Source organism: Arachis ipaensis, chromosome B1, assembly GCF_059453495.1.
Source record: "Arachis ipaensis isolate K30076 ecotype BB chromosome B1, ASM5945349v1, whole genome shotgun sequence".
Lineage (NCBI taxonomy): Eukaryota > Viridiplantae > Streptophyta > Magnoliopsida > Fabales > Fabaceae > Arachis > Arachis ipaensis.
Window position 1 is genome coordinate 343,816 of NC_142436.1, and position 20,047 is coordinate 363,862.

Sequence of the window (20,047 nt, forward strand, 5' to 3'; positions counted from 1 at the left end):
AGTTAATTTTTAAAATTTTTTTAATATCAAATCGGAGAGTCTGATTTATTTGTTGTTATTTTTTTTAAAAAAAATCATAAATCAGAACGTCTGATTTTTACATTTTAAATTCAAAAAATTTTATATTTAAAAATAACACTCTTATAATCTATGATCCTAATACCATTTTCACTCTAATATAAAAAATTATTTGAGCTATTATCCAATTTTTTTTTTAAGTTCAGAATAAAACTCGAATTCACAATTTTTAAGGTGAATATCGAAAAACTATGTTATTTAAATTATAATTCATTAACAAATCTCTAATATTTACTTAAAGAGACATATAAACTAATTATTTTGACCATTCATGTTGGTTATATCACCTATTTATAATTGTAGGGTCGTCACCAACGAATTCGGGTCAACTTTTTTCTTGAGGTAAATGGCGAAATGCCTAAATGCACTCTATATTCCAATAATATTCTTTCAAGCATTTACTATTGATATTAGTCTTCTAATAATATAATTAACGAACACACTTGATCCTCTGACTTAATCAAAGGCATTTCATCATAATGAATGGACCTGGAAGGAGCCAGCCACAATCATATTCAACGAAGTAGTTTGGGTAATAAAAGTTACCACCGTATTAGAGGTCTACACTAAAAATCAGTTGCTAATATAAAATATACGTTGAAATCTAAAAGATACATTAAAAATGAATTAAATAAAATATATTTTTTTGTGATGATTTTAGTTTAAAAATGGTGATTTATTTATTTTGTCACATTTTAAATAAAGATAGCATTTTTATAATATACAAAAAAATTTAGTCCTAAACTCTATTATTCAATAGTCAAAATAAAATATCTTCATATAATGATAATTATAAAATCTTAATAGGAGTATTCACCTTAAAATAAACCTTCTAAACCAGTGTCCAAATAGAAATTATCCATCATATTAGATATATATAAAAAATTAACTATTAAATTAATTAATAATATAAAATTTATTAAAATATAAAATATATATTAAATGATCTCATTAACTAATATTTATTTAGTTTTTTGGGGGTTGCATAGTAAGTAGAAATAACTGAATCTCATACAGGTTTTCAGATAACTATTTGTTCAAAGAAGTGAAATTCTTCAAATAAGTTTCTTGAGCTGCAAATTTAATTAAAATCATGGCCTGTTTTGTTGAGTTGAATTTTAGAGGTTTTTGGCGTATCAAGTTATTGAAGGAGGTGAGGCGCAGTTAAATGCTGGATCTCTTTCATGTGAGTATTCATGGTTTTTTGTTTTTGTTTTCTTCATGTGATACCTTTCATTACTTTTTACCCCTTTTTCTTTTGACTTATTATTTTGGGCCTTATGATTTACTGGGTTATTGATGGGTGGAAAACGATCTAACACAAAACTCAACGGCAAGTGTACCGGATCGCATCAAGTAATAATAACTCACATGAGTGAGGTCGATCCCACAGGGATTGAGGGATTGAGCAATTTTAGTTTAGTGATTGATTTAGTCAAGCGAATCAAGTATTGGTTTGAGTAGTTTTTAATTGACAGAAGCTAAATTGCTTGAAATGTAAAGGGAGAGGGAAGAATTGCAGTAAATTAAAGAGTAGAGAAAGTAAAGAGGCTGAATCTTAAAGTACAAGTAATGTAAATTGCAGAAACTTAAATTGCAAGAAATTTAAATGGCTGAAGATTAAAGTGCAAGAAATGTAAATTTGCTTGAATTATAAAAGGAATTGGGAATTGGGATTGCAGAATTTAAATAAGAACAAGTAAATTGCAATAAATAGAAGAGTAAAAGATGAATTGAATTGAAGTAGATCTCAAACAGAAAAGTAAAAATGCTTGAAGAATTAAAACAGAAAGTAAAATGTAGCTTAATTGCTGAAACAAATAAAGAAATGGTGGATCTCAGGAGTGGAAGAGACTAGAAAACAAGTCTAGATCTCAAATCCTTCCTTGATCCAATAAGAACAATTGCAAAAGAGAATGGAAAAGTAAATTGCAGAAGAAAAGAGAAGATGAAGGCAGTAAACAGAATTTGAATTATGCAGAAAGATGAATAATAGATCTCAAGGTGAGATTGAAACAGAAGTTCTTCAATTCTCCACCCAAGATCCAAGATAAGAAATAAAGAGTGCTCAAGCAAGAACAAGGAAGAAGAGAGATCAATTCTCCTTCCCAATTCTCTAAGATCCAAATTCAAAGTAAAAAGCTCAAAATTACAAAAATAAAAATTCAAAAGAAGCAAAAAGGTAAAAGTCCAAAAGTAAAAGTCCCTACTAAATCAAACTAGTTTCTATTTATACACTTTCTATTCTTGGATTTAAGAATTTGGATGGGCTTTTTAATTTGGTGAAGAATTGGATTTAATTGGATTTTAAATTTCCAGCCCAAGTGTTGCTCCCAGTGGAATGCTCTGCTCTTGTGGGGAGCGGAGCATTGAAGCTTATGTTGGAGCCCTTTGTTGTGTGCCAAGGCTGTGAGGCATTCAGGATAGCGCTCCGCTCTTGTGGGGAGCGGAGCATTGGCTTGTGTTGGCATGGGGTGTCTTGCGCGTCTTGCCTCCTTGCCCGTGTCATGTTGCATGTGTTGCACCAAGGAGTAGCGCTCTGCTCTCCTTGGGAGCGTAGCTTTCCTTGTTCTTGGGTGAGGGTCCAAGTTCGAAACCTTGGGGAAGCATGCGCTGACTAATTTCTTTTGTGAAGGAAGTGGCGCCTTACTCCTTGCTTCCTTAAGGTGCTGTGTTCGATCCTTGGAGGTGGCAATTTAGCCAAGTGTGGCTCATTTTTCCTTGTGAGTAGCGCTCCCCACTCCCCCTTGCTCATGGATTCGAACCTTGTGGCAAGCATTGGCAAACTTTTTCCCTTGCAATTGTTTTGGTTGGAGCCCGATAATGCTCTTAAGGAGAGCGGAGCGCTATTCTTCTCCCTTTTCTTTCTTGGTTCAAAAGTGTGCTCCGCTCTCAAGGGGAGCGTAGCATCAAGCCTTGCTTTCTTGGTCCATTGTTGTGCTCCCTTGAGAGAGTGCTCCGTTCCTGAAGAGAGCGCTATGCTTCCTCCTTCCATGTGCCATGCTCCATTGTTTCCTTTGCCACACTCTTTTCTTCCTTGGGCCACGCTTCTTAGGCCACGCTTTCTTGTTTTCTTCTTTTCTTCACCTACAAGTAATCAAAACAACCAATCAAAGTATCACCAAATTCACAAGGTTTATAAATCAATTAAATATCAATTAAATTTAGCTTAAACCTCATGATTTAGTATCAATTAAATGGTGGTTGATTGATTCAAAGAAACCATGCAATTTCATTCTAAATTACTTACTTATAATGCAAGAAAGTGCATAAAACTTAATAAAAACAAAGAAAAAGACTAGTGAAACTAGGCTAAGATGACTTGTCATCAGTTATTGTCACTTCTTTTGCCTTCAATTGTCTCAGTCATAAGCGTCCAAGGTACCATGACACAATCATGGAAAAGTTCTCTAAAGGTATTGAACAACTCTTTGAAGGTATATCCAATACTTGGTAACAATTTTTGAGCTTCTATTTTATCTTCTTGAAGAGAGGAGTGACTTGCCAGTTCTCTTTGGCTGGGATTATGATATTCTAATATTTAATTTTTTAAGAACTAATTGTTGGATCTCATTTTGTTTTGCATCATGTTACCCTTCTAGCATTTTCTTTTATTTTCTCCTCTTAAAAATATCTAATTTTCTAACTTCAGACACTGCAACATCAGGTCAGGTCCTTATTCTTGAGTGGAATATCATAAGAGTTTACACCAAGTATAACAGCCCCTAATTGTAACTGCTGAAGATATGTGTGAGAGAGAATGCGACAGACAAGTTGTGATGTGTTTGCGCTGTAATATAGTTTTGGAATGGACCTCTGTTTCATGTCTTGTTTCTCAAATGCAAGATGTGCCTTGGAAGTCCTTTTTCCGAAGCCCTGCTATATGGGCAATGATATATGCTCACTTTTGAGGTAGCTGGGGTCACTACACTTGACTATCATGGCTCCCAACATATTTTAGGTACCCTTTGATAATTTAATTATCCACTTGTTGCTACTTTTTGCTTTTCTTCATTGCAATCCAGCTGACGAGGGAATTGGTTAACACTTACACAATTTTGTTCTTTCATATACTGTGTTTTTATGCATTGTTTATTGCTGACCAGATGTTGATAATCACTGACAGCCATTTGGCAATCTTTTTTAGTTTTAGAATTATTTATAGGTTTGACCCAATGGAGAATCTAATTCTAGTCAAATGGAAATAATTTAAAAATTTTTTATTTAAAAATAGAAGAATAATTGAAAGTCTAGGATGTGATTTGTATCTGAGTTTTGCTCTTGCAGTTTATGATTGTTTCTCAAATTATTCCGGCATTGCTTAACAAGTAGTCACCAAGATCCTATCCACGTCTAAGATTGTCACATAAAGTCAGTGACTCAACATCTTCTATGTCAGGTATATATTATTTAGAATCTTAAAATTTTGTTCATTGAAAATCTGGGATGGAAAATTGGCTTTGGAGTGCCTACAGGACTAATGTTCATATCTGCTCTGTTTCATCATCGGTTCGCCGTTGTATGTTAAAGGTAAACCAAGGAGCAGCTTACTTACTAGCTTTGTTCAAGTGGCTGTCGTCGCCATAAAGAATCAGAAACCCTGTGTTCCTGATTCAAACTTTGATCAGTATTATCAAGGCAATGATAAAGAGCTGGTGTTTTCAACGGATAGCCTAAGGTATTTTATTGATAATTTTTTCCATCATAATTTCTCTTCTTTTCATTTCACAGTGAATGCTTCTTTCATTAAAGAAGATGCAAATTTTGTCTGCATTCGATTAACTTTTTTATTATATATTGATTAATGAAATCTTTTGCTAACATCTTCAAAGGCAATTTGTTAGCGCCTTAAGTAAAGGATCATTTTGACTTTTGAAATTGCAGCCAAATTCAAATTAGTCCTCAATATTTCAAAAATAGCAATTCATTCCTTGAAGTTAAACTTTCTAATTTATGATCAAGATAAAAAGTCAAACCGAATCACACAAACCGTAATTTTAAGGACTAAATTGCTAGTATTTGAATCTCAAAGACCAATTTGAATCATGGTCGCAATCTTGAGGACCGAAATGAACATTTACTCATTTGATCTCCTTTTGCAACATTCTACTTTTGTAAGAATGCAGAGTAATTTTGTAATTTAGTACTTGTCCTAAATTTGAACAAACATTATCATATTATTATTCCTTTTCAGGTTTTTGAACAAAGCTTGCATAATAAAAAACCCAGAGAATGACTTAAATCCAGATCATTCAATCAAAGATCCATGGAGCCTATGCACCGTAGGACAAGTTGAGTAGCTGAAATCGTTGCTTCAAGTCCTTCCCATGTGGACTACCGGCATCTTCATGATGGTTTTCCTGAGCTCCTTCTCCACTCTCCAAGCAAACACTATAGACACAGTTGAGTCTTCAAGTCTTCATGATTTGTATGTTGATAATAGGTTAATGAAGAGTTTTGATTGAGGTGAATTTCATGGAATTTATGTTGAATTCTCAACCATGGAAGTTTTTTCAGGTCACAGAAATGGTTTGCTTGGTTCAATTCACTAGAAAATCAGTAAGAGTACAAAAGTGCTAAGTGATGAAAGTGCAGAGAGTGATGCTGATAAGAGTACAAAAGTTTGTTGTTAATATGGAATATTTGTCGAAGTTTTATATACTTTTGCTCAAAATTCATTAACCCCACTTACAAGCCTTTAATAAGAATAACCAAATAATTTTCATTTATTTTTAAGATTAATTATAAAGATGTCAGATTGTTTTCATAGTATTCCCCGTTTTATGATTTTAGAAGTGATACAACTTACAATATTTTCTTATTTCATTGTTTCCTTTAGAAAAATCTAAAACCATTTAGCTAAATGAAAACAAGTTGGCATTCTTTAGTAAGAGTGCATATAAGAGAGATATCATTCAATTCAGGTCCTAGAATTCCAAGTACATTACAGTGAATGATTTTCCTCACATTTATGTGACCTTTCTATTTGATCTTGTACGAAATAATCTAGTTGTGGCTGCGAAAGCTAAGGAAGTCACATATGTACTTAAAACTTAAAAGTAACTTGCATACTTCATTCATGAATATAAACTTAACTTCATGTTTTGATTTAAGGGTAATCTCAATGATTATTCAATTATTTGTTGGTGATATGAAATGAGTTGTCTTGCATGCCAAGCTGACAAACTTAAAATTTTGTTTCAGAAATTACTACATAGGAAGATCGTTATGATGACACGAACTTGTAGGCGAGGATAATCCAGTGAAGCAGGTGAATTGTGAATTTTGTGCACCGCTGCTGTTGTTATTGTATTTTGGTTTAAGACATAAGACGTTTGGTTTATCTAGAGCTAACTTGGAGTGCCTGTTTTGAGGATTCAGTCAGATATAGAGATAGAAGTTACATGGGGGAATGTTGAAGAGGAGAGAGTGGTCAGAGATAGAAAAGCTTTCCTGCTGTAGAGTCGATTTGTTGATATCTCGATATTCATGGCCATCAAGGCAATACAGCATGTCATGGAATCCAATATAAAGAATGAATCAAATTCTCCAAATTCAATTATGCATGAAGAGCGCGTAGGAGACTTGTCAGTTGTTGTCAAATGCGATATTCGCAATGGAAATAGAGTTTAAGTACTATAAGTATTTTTTTCTCATTTTATTTGCATCATGAAGCAAACTTATACAATGATTATTAATTAATAAAAGAGTCTATACAAATTTTATTTTGTGAATTTAATGAAATATTTTATGTTGTAGTAATTAATTTTAGTATATTTATATTGTGTATAATATAAAATAAAAAATAGTATAATATAACTAAAAAAATATTACTAAAGATCTTTTGTAATATTTTTTAAGTGTTACAATAAATATCTATGGTAACATTTTTCTAACTATTACAAAAAATATCTATGGTAACATTTTTTTAAATGTTACATAAAATATCTATTGTAATATTTTTTAAGTGTTACAAAAAATATTTATGGTAATATTTTTTTAAGTGTTACAAAAACTATCTATTGTAACATTTCTCTAAGTGTTACTAAGAAATATCTATTATAACATTTCTTAAAATATTACTATAGAATATCTTTTGTAACATTTTTACTAAATGTTATTAAATCTTTAGAAAAATATTAGTAAAACTCTTTAGTAACATAGGGTATATTTAATATTTGTTAAAATGTTACTAATATACATAGATAATATTTTAATATAATTTGGTAACAATTTTTAAATGTTAGTAAAAGTCAATTATGTAATAGTGAAGTTGCGTTCAAAGATAATTTCTCATACTAGAATCTTGCATTACCCATGACAGCAAAAAAGAGTTGAGAAGAAAAACTAAACGATGCTTAACTACTTGAGATCTAAGCACATGGAGAAAGAGACCAAAAATTAGATAAAAAGAAAAACCAAATTGAAAGTCTTACAAAAATTATTTCCGAATGAATATATATGCAACAAGTTGCACCAAGGGATGCGGGTCAAACCCTTTTTTTTTTTTTTTAATTACATACATTCATCCAAGACTTTTTGAATCAATTATCTAACAATATTTGTACTTGAAAGTCTTGTTTTTTAATTATTATTTTTCTTACAATTAATTATCTAATGGAAGTTGAAATATTGATTCATTCTAAAATTCAACTACTATATACTTGTGTATATTATGCATATTAATTTACAGATTTTTAACATTTTATTTTGTTTTTGTTTTATGTTTTTTTATTTTTTAAAATAATAAAAAAATAGTTAAACCTTTTTTTATGAAAATCAATTAGAGCATGCTTGTTAAAGTGACAGGGAACGAATTTTCCTAATAAAAACGATGTTAAATCACAATTAATAACAAAGTCTAATTTTTATTCATTGAAATAATCAAATCTTAGGTCCTAGCTAGCTTGGTAAATTATAATATGCATAATTCATTAGACAAATAATTAATATGGAAATTAAATTCAATTTTAGACAAATTGATCAATGGTCTTTTTTATTAAATCTGAGGTAATAATACTGTAAGTTCTCTCGGTAGGATGATAACTGTCCCAGAAGACATATTTGGATGCATCTGTGCAGATTTTCAATGAAAAAGTACTACAAAATAGGTCAAGTTCCATGCTTGCAATGCCACAACATGCTCTATCCACGCTTTCAAATCCTGTTCCACAGTCACTTAAATAATTACTATATATATCAAATTTCCCATATGAATATGAATGTAAATTCAAGCGTAGTTAACTTCACGTGAAGTTGATAATTAAAAGTTGTTAGATGACAATTTAGTCAAATCAGTCAAATTTTTTAATCACTCTCAGCTATTAACTTCAGATGAAATTAAATCCACGTGAATTTTCACCTTAAAATAAAGACAGATATAGATATAGAAAATAAACTGACCAAATTGGTTGGGGTGTTGAATAAGCATATTGAGTGAATTATGAACATCAAGGTATACAATTCTGGAACCAGAGAGGGTCTTCTTGAGAGCCATAAGTGATTGATAGAGCATGGTATTGTAGACTTGTGCTGCCTTTGTTACTGGTTCCACACAATTCCTTTTTATGCCTCCTCTCACTGTCCTCTGCATTGGGATGCATCCTAATGCTGATAAGCTCACTGTTCCAATCCTTCTTGCTCCCAATCGATATAGTTCCTTTTATTCATTCAATTCAATTCATCATCATTATATACTATTTGTTTGAATCTAATAATTCAACTTTTTCAATAGTTAAATGACTGATTATGGTAAAGTAGTGTTATTGATAAAGGAACATGAGACATATTATATATGGGTGGAAACTCAGGTGAAGTTGACTTCACGTGAAGTTGATATTTGAGAGCCGTTAGATGATTTGACTGATTTGACTAAATTTTCATCCAACAGCTCTCAGGTATCAACTTCATGTCAAGTCGACTTCACTCGAGTTTTCACCTTATATATGTTCCTTGTATTAAATTAAACAGTTAAATGACTGATTAATCCGATTAAACTAATAGTCTATCTAATCGGAACCATAATAATATCACACACAATTCAATACTACTTGATTTGTATTACCCTTTGCATTTTAAGAAGTACCATATTCTAATATCACTTAACTTTAGGCCTAGGGAGTTAAAAGAAAGAACCACTCATTAAACAAAAACACTTGTTCATAATTCGAAGGGAGTCACTTAGATAAAGACACTGAAAACGTTTTTTTATAAAGATGTTTTTTAATAATTAAAATTTAACACATATAATCGATTAAATTGTGTTATTTTTATTAAAATTAGGCTAGACAAATTGATTTGACCGAAAAATGGTGAATCAAATCTTGAACTGGTCTAAATTAATATCATTTTTTATAGAAAATGACTACAATACCCTATTATAAAAAATGACTAAAATACTTCTATTATATATATTAATTTTGAGAATCCTAAATTTTAGTTCTTTATTTTTCTATTGTAGGATTATGATTTAGAATTTTTAAAATTAATATATATATATATATATATATATATATATATATATATATATATAATAAGAGTATTTTAATCATTCTCTATAATAAGAGTATTGTAGTAATATTTTTTTATAAAAAAATAATATTAATTTAGACCAGTTCAAGATTTGATTCACCATTTTTTCAGTTAAATCAATTTGTCTAGCCTAATTTTGACAAAAATAACATAATTTAATTGATTATATATATTAAATTTTAATTACTCAAAAACATCTTTAAAAAAAGACGTTTTAGACGTCTTTATCTGAGTGGCTTCTTAATCCCAAATTCATATTCATACAAACCACTAAATATTTTCTAGCATTATTCTTGCATTTGAAAATTTTAGGCCAAATTAAAACTACATACTACTAATTTCATAAGTGAGAATAAAACTCTTATCTTATTTAACCAACAATTCAAGCTATAAGTATTATTCAAATAAAGGTCTTCTAAATATTCAATTGCATATAGAGTAATTAAGTATTTACATACCAATATAAATCTTGTTGTTAATCTGATAAGCCTTCTTGAATATTGTCTGACATTGTAATGGACTCTCCTATATGGTGTGAGAAAATATGTTCCTGCAATATCATTGCTTCCCATGCTGATGAGAACTATGCTCTTTTCAAGAATGTAAGCTGTTCTTTCTTCTCCCACAGCACCCTTAAGTTTTCCAATGTATTCTTTGAACATGTCTAATTGATCCTCTGTTGACAACACTGACTGATATATATAACAAAATCATAAATAGAAAAGAAAATTGTTAGAGGATCTTGTAACACATACATAGTCTTAGGAGTAATTAAGGTTTTGAATGAGCACTTATAGTTTAAAAATTTATAATCAAATTTATTATAGGTTTAATTACTCTGTTGGTCCTTATAGTTTTGTGAAATTTTCAATTAGATCTCTATACTTGGTTGTAAAGCTACTGAAACACCTATAGAGCCTAACTTAAAATTGAAGCCAGCTGAACCAGAAAATGTAATGGACAAAGGGAGATATCAGCGATTGGTAGGGAGGCTAATCTATTTATCCCATACCCGCCTGGATATAGCCTTTGCTGTGAGCATGGTAAGCCAGTTTATGCATTCACCTGGTCAAGAACACATGGATGCTGTCTTTAGAATCCTAAGGTACTTGAAAGGGTCGCCTGGGAAAGTGTTACTCTATAAAAAGCATGGACATCTTCAAGTAGAAACTTATACAGATGTAGATTGGGTTGGGAATGTCATGGATAGAAGGTCAACATTTGGGTATTGTACTTTTATTGGCAGAAACCTGGTTAGTTGGAGGAGTAAAAAACAGAGTGTTGTAGCACGAAGTAGTGCAGAAGCCGAGTTTAGAGCAGTGGCTCATGGAATATGTGAAGCAATATGGGTAGAGAAAATCCTACAAGAACTAAAAGTTTCCATCCTCCACCAATGAGGTTGTATTGTGACAACAAATCTGCAATTTTCATTTCTCATAATCCAGTGTTGCATGATAGAACTAAACATGTTGAAGTTGACAAGCATTTTATCAGGGAAAATATTGAGAGAGGACAGATTTGCATCTCATATGTTCCAACCACGGAACAATTAGCAGATATTCTAACTAAAGGATTACCCAAGAAGACTTTTGATAGCATAATAAGCAAGCTGTCAATGAATGATATCTTCAAGCCAGCTTGAGGGGGAGTGTTGACTAAATCAAATCAAAATCAGATTCCTAATTCCTTTAATGAATCTTTTATGTAAATAGAATTAATTATAAATCTTTTCCTTTTTGGGTTTAGCTTAATTTTAGGGATTTTATGATTAGAAATCTTTCCTTTATTTTAGGCTAGTATTTTTCCTTCTTTCCTATTTTCTAGTTATTTCTATTTCTGTAATTCCTCTATAAAGAGGCTGATTCCCTGTACATTTGATAACACAATACATTTAAACACTTCAATTCTGAATTTTTTTGTGGTGAATTAATGGCTTACATCATTTTTTAGAGGCAAAGCACAATCTCAAGCATGTAAATTTGGGATCTCATTGGATAAACAATTTGCTACTACAATCATCTCCTCGATTAAGCCTCAAATCAAATTTTAAATCCTTAATTTTATAGTTTCAATGAAGAAAAGATAAAAAAGATTACAGTTGATTCAAGAAATAAGGAGTTGAGCTTGAGAAAAACCCCTAGCTATGACTTAGAGCAGATAAGAAAAATTGATTTTCATTTGAGCTCATTACACCAACACTAAAAAAAACAATTCGTCAAGATAAAGAACAATGTTTTAAGTTTAAAAATTGAATTTAACATATAGAATTAAGGTTGTGATTCATTATCTCCTTTATGGTTTGCTGTTTGTATTTTTGTGTCAATGTTATATATTTTTGTTTATATTCAAATGTAAAAAGCAAGAAAATAAGGTATTGTGAAAAAGCTATTAAGTGAAAAGACTGAGGAAAACAATGTTATATATATATATTTTTTTTGTTTACATGTTTCCCTGTGTGTTTTTGAGCAATCTGAAGCACAGTAGCGCAATGTATATATATTTAATGAAAAGGAAGCCAATTAAATTCTAAGTTAATTACTATGGTGTGCTTAAAGATAGTATCTAATTTATTAAAATTTATTATAAAAAGTAAATTAGAAAAAGAGAAAATATAAACACCCATTCATAATTATCATATAATTACCCAAATTCCAAGCTTTTTGCAGCAATAGAGAATCTAAATTAAAAAAAAAAAGGTAAAATTGGAAGTCTTGTAATATCATATATGAAAAATCAACTGATTCTCTTTATATTCAATTTCTTGATGCAACAAGAAAAAAATACCTCAATCTAATTTATTCATTGGTTTGAAAATTAAATCAAAGAAACTCACTCAATTTTAGGTTAAATAAAGAAAATTCTAAATTCTCTGACATAAAATTCAAATTAGTAACTAAATAAACAAAATTAAAATACGTAAAATTAAATTAAAATTAATTCGTCATATTACAAACATTTGAATGAAACAAATATCACTTCTAAAAATCTAAAAAGAATATTTAATTTTTACGTGTAACTCTACTATTAAAATTATGGTTGATGAATTTAATTCCACTAATAAAAAAATAGTTTAATTTTTCTAGAAAAAAGTGTATGGAATAATAATTTTGGACTAACTTTTTTTTATTTAGATTCAACAATATAGAACATACATGTCATTCTTAAAACTCTGAATCTAAGACATAATAATGCTTAATCAACCCAAATAATTATCACTTTTATGTTAAGTCTCGTTGTTAATAAATTCGTGCTATCTATTAAGTTTAACATTGTTTGCTCTCCGTCCACATGTAAAATATGGCAGAATGCATTAGATGCAAAACTTAAAACAATATTTTTTTTTAATTTATTTTCCAATTTTAAGTAAAATCCTTCTCCGGTCCCCTCACCATTAGAAAATAACAACACAGTCCTTATCTATTTTCTCTGTGTGACTGAAAGGACCCTTTTAACCGGAAGTACCGATAAAAGAATTTTTTTAATCACATAGAGAGAATGATTAAGGACCGCGTTGTTAATTTCTAATGATAAGAAAGCGCTAGGTCAATTTCGTAAATGGTTAAGAATCGGAGAGGGATTTTACTCTTTATTAGCGTAGAGTTTGATTCCTACTCCAACTCTATCAACACGTTGGAGTGGATGTGAACACTCTGGAATGGAAGAGTGAGTGGGTCAGTGGTGGAAGTGACTGTGATATATATGGCTCTCCATCAAACACGTCAATGAGAGTGGCGATATTAACACCATCGGTCCATCGCTCAAGTTGTTAGAGTGGCGATATTAATACCATCGCTCAAGTTGTGGTTGGACCGTTGATTATTTAAAGGAATAACCACTTTGTTAGCTAACAAGAGCTGCATTCAATGTAGGGCTGGTAATCGTAGGGTAGGGTAGGATTTGAAATTTACTCTAATTTTATCTATAAGTTAAAAATTTTATTAAAACTTTATTCTATTCTACTCGTGAGTTGAGAATTTCTCAATCCTAACCCTATCCGCACCTTAAAATTCTAAATCATACCTTATTCTATCCTACCGTAGAAATATCAAATCTTTCTAAAGTAAATATAAAATTCATTCATTTTGAATTTTATACATATTAATAACATAAAAAATAAAAAACTAATACTTTAAATTATTAAATTAACTAACTAGTTTAAAGGCTGTTCACTTATTGTAAATCATTACGTAAGGGAGGTTGTGGATTTAACTCTCACTTCCTTTATTATATATCTAATTTTTAAAAAATATGTGTTATATATGAGGTGTGGATAGAATAGAATAGGATACACCCTAAACTCGTACCCTACCCTACTTGCAAGAATACCCGAGCCGTACCCTACCCTACCCAAACGGGTTGGACCGGGTTGGATACCCGCGCCCTATCCTACCCAAACGGAGTGAATCGAGTTGGATACCCGCAGCTAGGATATAAATTGTCAGCCTAATTTAATGGTAGCTAATTAGTAATTTTTTTAATTTTTTTATAAAAAGAAATGTAAATTTAAGTTATCATTAAAAATATTTAAAATTAAAAAATATATATCCTGTAATAATTAAGGGTTACTAAACCCATCAGCAAGGACGGATTTATATTAATTAGTGTGGGGCAAGTGCCCCACTGAGTTTTAAAAATTTTATATGTAGTATATAGTAAAAATATTTTTTTGTCCCCACAAAGTAAATAAATTTGACCCCATTCATATTTATTTTTTTGGTTCACAACATCTATATACAAATAAAAAAAAAGAAATTAAATGATTTTATTATTTTATAAAATATTATATTAATTATTTAATAAAAATAATTAAATAAATAATAAAAAAACTAATAATAGTAATTTAATCAATTTGAATCATTTTAATTTTTCAAAGTGTTGTTTAAAAATTATTCAAGTAATTTAGATATTTAATGTTGTCATCTGTTTTTTCTCTTGAACATTATTTTGCTCCATTGACTACGTGAATGCGTGATTGTTGTCTCTATTTTTAAGAATAATATCTTCCATTTAAATATATTAAGATAGAAATTCAGGTACAATTAACTTTATGTAAAGTTAATAATTGAGAGTCACTAGATAAAATTTTGGTCAAATCAGTCAAATTATTTAACTGTTCTCAACTATTAACTTCACTATCAATTTTGATTCATCTTTCTATATGATTTTATTTAAGATCTTTTTAGTGAAGTGAGAATTAGTTCATATATGTGAAAAAAAATTAAACTCATGCCTTATTACATGTTTCTTTTTTTTCTTATTTATGTGATTAATTTTAGCACAAAATCAAAAAAAATTATAGCCAAAGCAACAATAGTATATTGTGTATATATGGTTTCACTACTACTTTTACAAGTGTTTTTTTATTTTGTTTTATGAATTGATTTTAAAATTATATTTGATTAGTGAATTTAATTTTAATTTTAATTTTAATTTTGTGATGTTGAATTATTAACAGATTATTATTTAAATAATTATTTTATTGTTTTAATTTATTTGTGAGATAATTTGAAAATTAATTATATTTTATAATAATAAATATAATTATAAAAATAATTATCATGTTATGTATATTTTGTCCACTCATAAAATTTTCTGGATTTATCACTACCCATCAGAATGCTCTTTACATATATATCCTGTAATAATTAAGGTTACTAAACCCATCAGAATGCTCTTTTCATTAAAAAAAAATCAAATCCACCGCTAACTAGATAACCAGTAATCCACGTACCTGATGGTTCTATATTTCACAACATTTAAAAAAGAATTTAATCACATGCAAAAAATGGTTATTAATAAGTAATAAGTACTAATGCGTGTTTAAAAAAAACCAAAATATTTGGTATTTGATAATTAAAAAAAATTAATAAAAAATATCCATAAAACACACTACACCTCCAAATTAACCCTCTAAATTTTAATATTAAAATAACCATCCGTACACTAGTAAAATGAACATCCGATATATCTATTGTTTACATTGTTTAATATTTTCATTGTTTACCTATACTTTTCCTTAATTGAATTCAAATTTGCCGATCCTAAACGAAACACACAAAAGAAAGCTTAGATTATTAAGAAAAGATACCCGGTGGTAGGTGCATGTGAAGTTCAAAGAACCTCCCGAAAACATCAAATGTCATGAGATAGTTAACTCTCAACATGCAACTAAATTAAAGACAAGTATTAGTCTGAAGCAAAAAGAAATCAAAATGTATCAGGATGCCACCATAAATAAAGCAACGAAGGAATACCTCAACCTAGAAGAAGATCCCGAATAAATGGAAGCCTCGTGTATATGTCATCCTTTCCTAGAATCTCAGCATTAGTGTCCGGAAAGAACTCAAATCCAGGAAGCTCTGTGATGGTTCCATCGTCAGAAATGTGATAAGGATAGCGAAGAAGGTGGCCATGAAGGTCAACGCTAGATATATCGGAATATGATTTCCAATTCTCCTCAGCAAACTGGTTCACCTTCTCAATACATGCTTTACTCTCAGGGTTGAGGAAGGTGTTTTCATGTTTGCCAAGATGCTCCAACCACAAGGACCTGCGGAAATCATGCACCTGGCCCGTTGCACCGTTTGGCCCGCTAGCCAAATAGTAGGGTTGGTAAGCTCCCATGCCAATCTCAGTGTCTCTACCACCATCCATGGATCTCTGGTTGATGTTGGCCGATCCAATGATTATGTATTCATCATCAACTGCCAATAATAGAGAAAAAGTAAGATTATGTTTAGTTTGTGTTTTTATTTAAAAAAAAAAAGTAAAAATTATTAGTCATAGCATATATTTATACGGTCTGTTATAACTTAACAAGTTAGTTAGAATTTGAATTAGTTATATTAATTAGTCGCCTTATATACATACGATAAAAAAAATTCAGGTGAAGTAGACTTCACGTGAAGTTGATATCTGAGAGTCATTAAATAAAAATTTAGTCAAATCAATCAAATTATCTAACAATTTTTAGGTATCAACTTCACACATGAAGTCGACTGCACCTGAGTTTCCACTGTATACAATAACAACCAAGTTCACCTTCTCACTAGACGCACGTATCATAAGTTTTTAACTGAGTTTGGTAGTCTTAGTGATTTAATATAGTAAAAGTTTAGATTAACTTTCGACATACCTATCATTAGCTTAGAATGTACATAAATCATGAAGCGCCTGGCCTCTTGGGCTTTCTGGTAACTGGAACCTTTGGATGGCTTGTCTGGAGGTTCATACTCTCCTTGCTTCTTCACCTCTCGATTTCCAAGGCAGAAGAATGCCAAATAATTTTGAGGTTCTTCATCAATTCCCGCTTCCTTGATTGCTTGATTAATGTCCCTGTACATCTTTTCTATTGTTCCTTTCTGCAAATCTAACATTTTCCGAACAAAGGAACATTCTGGGATACCCTCAGGCCACATGGGAATGACAACATACACAGCGAACCTTTCCTTGGCTTTAATCTTACTAACAATTTTAAGTGTAAGCTCCGTTGCAATTTGATGTGAAGCATCATTTTTTTCAGAACTATTTCCTATAAAATACTGGTTCTCAATATAGATGAAGCGCTCGGCAGCTCTAATAGCATATATATACGCATCGTGAATGCTCCGATCTGTCTTCTTATTCTTCCCTCGAAAACCTTTTTTTGTTTCAGCAGCTTCTCTAAACAACTGAGCATTCCACGTCTCATGATTAGGCTCAATTATTTGTTGGTCACTTATGACATCTTTAACCTGTTTCTGTGGAACAAGTATGCCCTCTTTTCCTTCCTTCTTGCAGCTCTCCACAATGCCACGGTCACCCATGACATCTTCAACCTGTTTATCTGGAACAAGTATGTCCTCTTTACCTTCCTTCCTGATGCTCTCCACAAAGTTTTTATAAACATCCCATGCAACAGGCCCTTCAAGGCGACAGTGCGCGTCATGCCACGGTTCTCTAGGGCCTCCTTTTGTGATTGCAGTACCTTCAAAGTTGGGTTGATGAAAATCCCTGCTGTGCTCACCGTCCGGGCCCAAACTGCTAAAAAGTGGATGTGATGGAGTGTCGAATCTTCCTTTGCAGAGATCTAAACCCCCGATAAAACTCACTAATCTTCTCTTCGCATTATTGGTCAATGGAGCGTCCACAATCACCACTTTCTCGTGATGAGAACACATCCATTTCTCATGAGTACGTAGAACACACTCCACACCAGTGCCTTTGAAATACCGTTCCGTTTCTTTGTCACAAGTACCCATGAGTCCTTCATTTTTAAATAACCGAACAGCTGTTACATCGTTCCAAAGAAGTAGTACAACTCTTACACCATCTTTCTCTTTTTTCTTGAGCAGCTCACCAAGTGTTTGGACACTTCCAGGATTCATCCTTGGATCCCTTATGAGGGTTATCTTAGTGTCAAGAGACCAGGCTGTAATGTATATGAAGTGTTTTGCTCCATTGATTTTATCAAACATATCCTCCCAGCATCCGTGGGACTCGTATTTCCCAAGTCCGGCATCGGCTTTTCTCTGGACAAATTCATCCCGGGTATGAGCATCTTGGAAAAGAGTTACCTCACATCCAATTCTCTGTGGAAAGCATCTGGTGGGAAGCCCTAGCCATTTTTTAGCTTTAGAAAACTGCAGCCTCAGGTGGATTGATGCATTCAATGGCTTCTCATTCTCATCCACTAGTTCGAGCCTTCTGTCTATAGGACACTTTTCCGAGATATCCCCAGCAAGTACCCATGCTTGTGCAAAGGCATCAATTGGTAGCTGACCAGTAGGTTTTGCATAGTTGTCGTCACAGTGCAGGACGAATACCATTTTTGATGCTTTAAGGCAACATACAAAATCCAAGCGCACTTCCCAACTAGAATTGTTGGGTTGTTCTATATTTTTGCTTACACATTTGGTTTGCCCCACAAAAATAGCCACATGGTATCCAGTTACATGTTTCCCCGTGTTTTTTTGAGCAATCTGAAGGACAGTAGCGCAATGTATATATAATTAATGAAAAGGAAGCCAATTAAATTCTAAGCTAATTACTATGGTGCTTAAAGATAGTATCTAATTTATTAAAATTTAATATAAAAAGTAAATTAAAAAAATTTAGACACCCATTCATAATTACCATATAATTAGCCAAATTCAGAGTACATATTTCCTTAAGCTTCGGGATTGTCTTTCTCTGACAATATGTACAATTTTAAATACAAGAGTAAAAAATATTAGCTCTCTCTTAGGGTTAAATGCAGCAGTGAAAGCAAGTCATTGGAAATGGGACTAAATGACTAACCGAGGTAATGCTACCGGCCTTGGTGCCATTTTCAATCCCCGAAATAACTACCTGTATGGTTCCGTTTAACAAAACCGCTGCCATTGCTAGCCTGCTGGAAGTGAAAAGATTGAATGTAAGATTGAAGATCGCACGAAACAAAAGCTAACTGCTTTCACATTCTTATCATCTTTCCTGTCAGGATCTCCTCTCCATACAAACACATACATACAAAATCTAAGAAGAAAAGAATGAAAAAGAACAAAGGCTAATAACAAAACCTAGAGAGCACTCTTAACGAGTTTCAGGAAACAAAGATCAGCTTAAAAGAGAAGGCGCAATTTTGTGCGACTGATGAAGTAGATATGGGGAAGTATAAAATAAGATTATTCTCTAAAATAGCATAAAATTTTCATTTTCGTTTATACCCACATTGCAAAAATGTTTAGCAAAACCGCTGCCAGTGCTAACCTGGAAGTGTGGACAGATTGAATGTAAAATCGAAGATCCCACGAAACAAAAGCTTAGTTCCCTGTACAATCACGTACATACAAAATCTAAGAAGAAAAGAATGAGAAGGAACAAAGGCTAATAACAAAACTTAGAAAGAGTTACCGAGTTTCAGGAACCTATCAGCTTGAAAGAGTTAGCAACAATAAAACACATCCCAGGGGTGTGACATGTAAATAATAAAACAATATGGTGAGATGCAACATAGTTTTAGATTTTTGTTGACTAATAAAACACATCCCAGGAGTGTGACAGTAGACGATGAATATTCTTGAAATTTGATTCGACATTGCTCAAAATTATGTACGTGATTGAAAAAAGTAGGGGCAACTGTATAAAAACAGGCTGGCCAATGATAAGGAAAAGTCATATTACATAATTAAAATTATGCAATAAATAATTATATTCAACCATTTGTAATATTTTGCCAAGTTAATATAATTTGTAATAAATAATAAATGAAATCATATTTGTTATGAAAAAAAATCTATCTATGTATTATGCTTTTTTTTAAACTTAAATAAAAAACATAATTTATTCCATTAATTATTTAAGACGAGATTGATGGAGGCATGAAATCACGTATTAACAAATATTAACTAAAAAATTATGTAAATAGGCATCATTTCATCGTAATTTTATGTTATTGACTATTAGTTGGTGTCTTAAT

The 20,047-nt window shown here is 31.3% G+C and overlaps 2 protein-coding genes across 2 annotated transcripts; both read right to left on the reverse strand.

Annotated features, from left to right (window-relative positions):
- Positions 1-8,048: 8,048 nt before the first annotated feature.
- On the reverse strand, positions 8,049-15,917 carry LOC110268613 (GDSL esterase/lipase At1g20120-like). Its single transcript, XM_021115124.2, has 5 exons — positions 15,864-15,917; positions 15,698-15,777; positions 10,068-10,301; positions 8,482-8,737; positions 8,049-8,242 (listed from the first exon to the last, which is right to left on the reverse strand). The coding sequence occupies exons 2-5, from the start codon at positions 15,740-15,742 to the stop codon at positions 8,049-8,051; spliced, it is 729 nt and encodes a 242-aa protein (XP_020970783.2). The 5' UTR covers positions 15,743-15,777; positions 15,864-15,917.
- Positions 10,174-18,416, reverse strand: LOC107635449 (phospholipase D alpha 1-like). The gene is made up of 3 exons (XM_016339305.3): positions 16,745-18,416; positions 15,864-16,313; positions 10,174-10,301 (listed from the first exon to the last, which is right to left on the reverse strand). Exons 1-2 carry the CDS (start codon positions 18,414-18,416, stop codon positions 15,865-15,867), a joined length of 2,121 nt encoding a protein of 706 aa, XP_016194791.1. The 3' UTR covers positions 10,174-10,301; position 15,864.
- Positions 18,417-20,047: the final 1,631 nt, after the last annotated feature.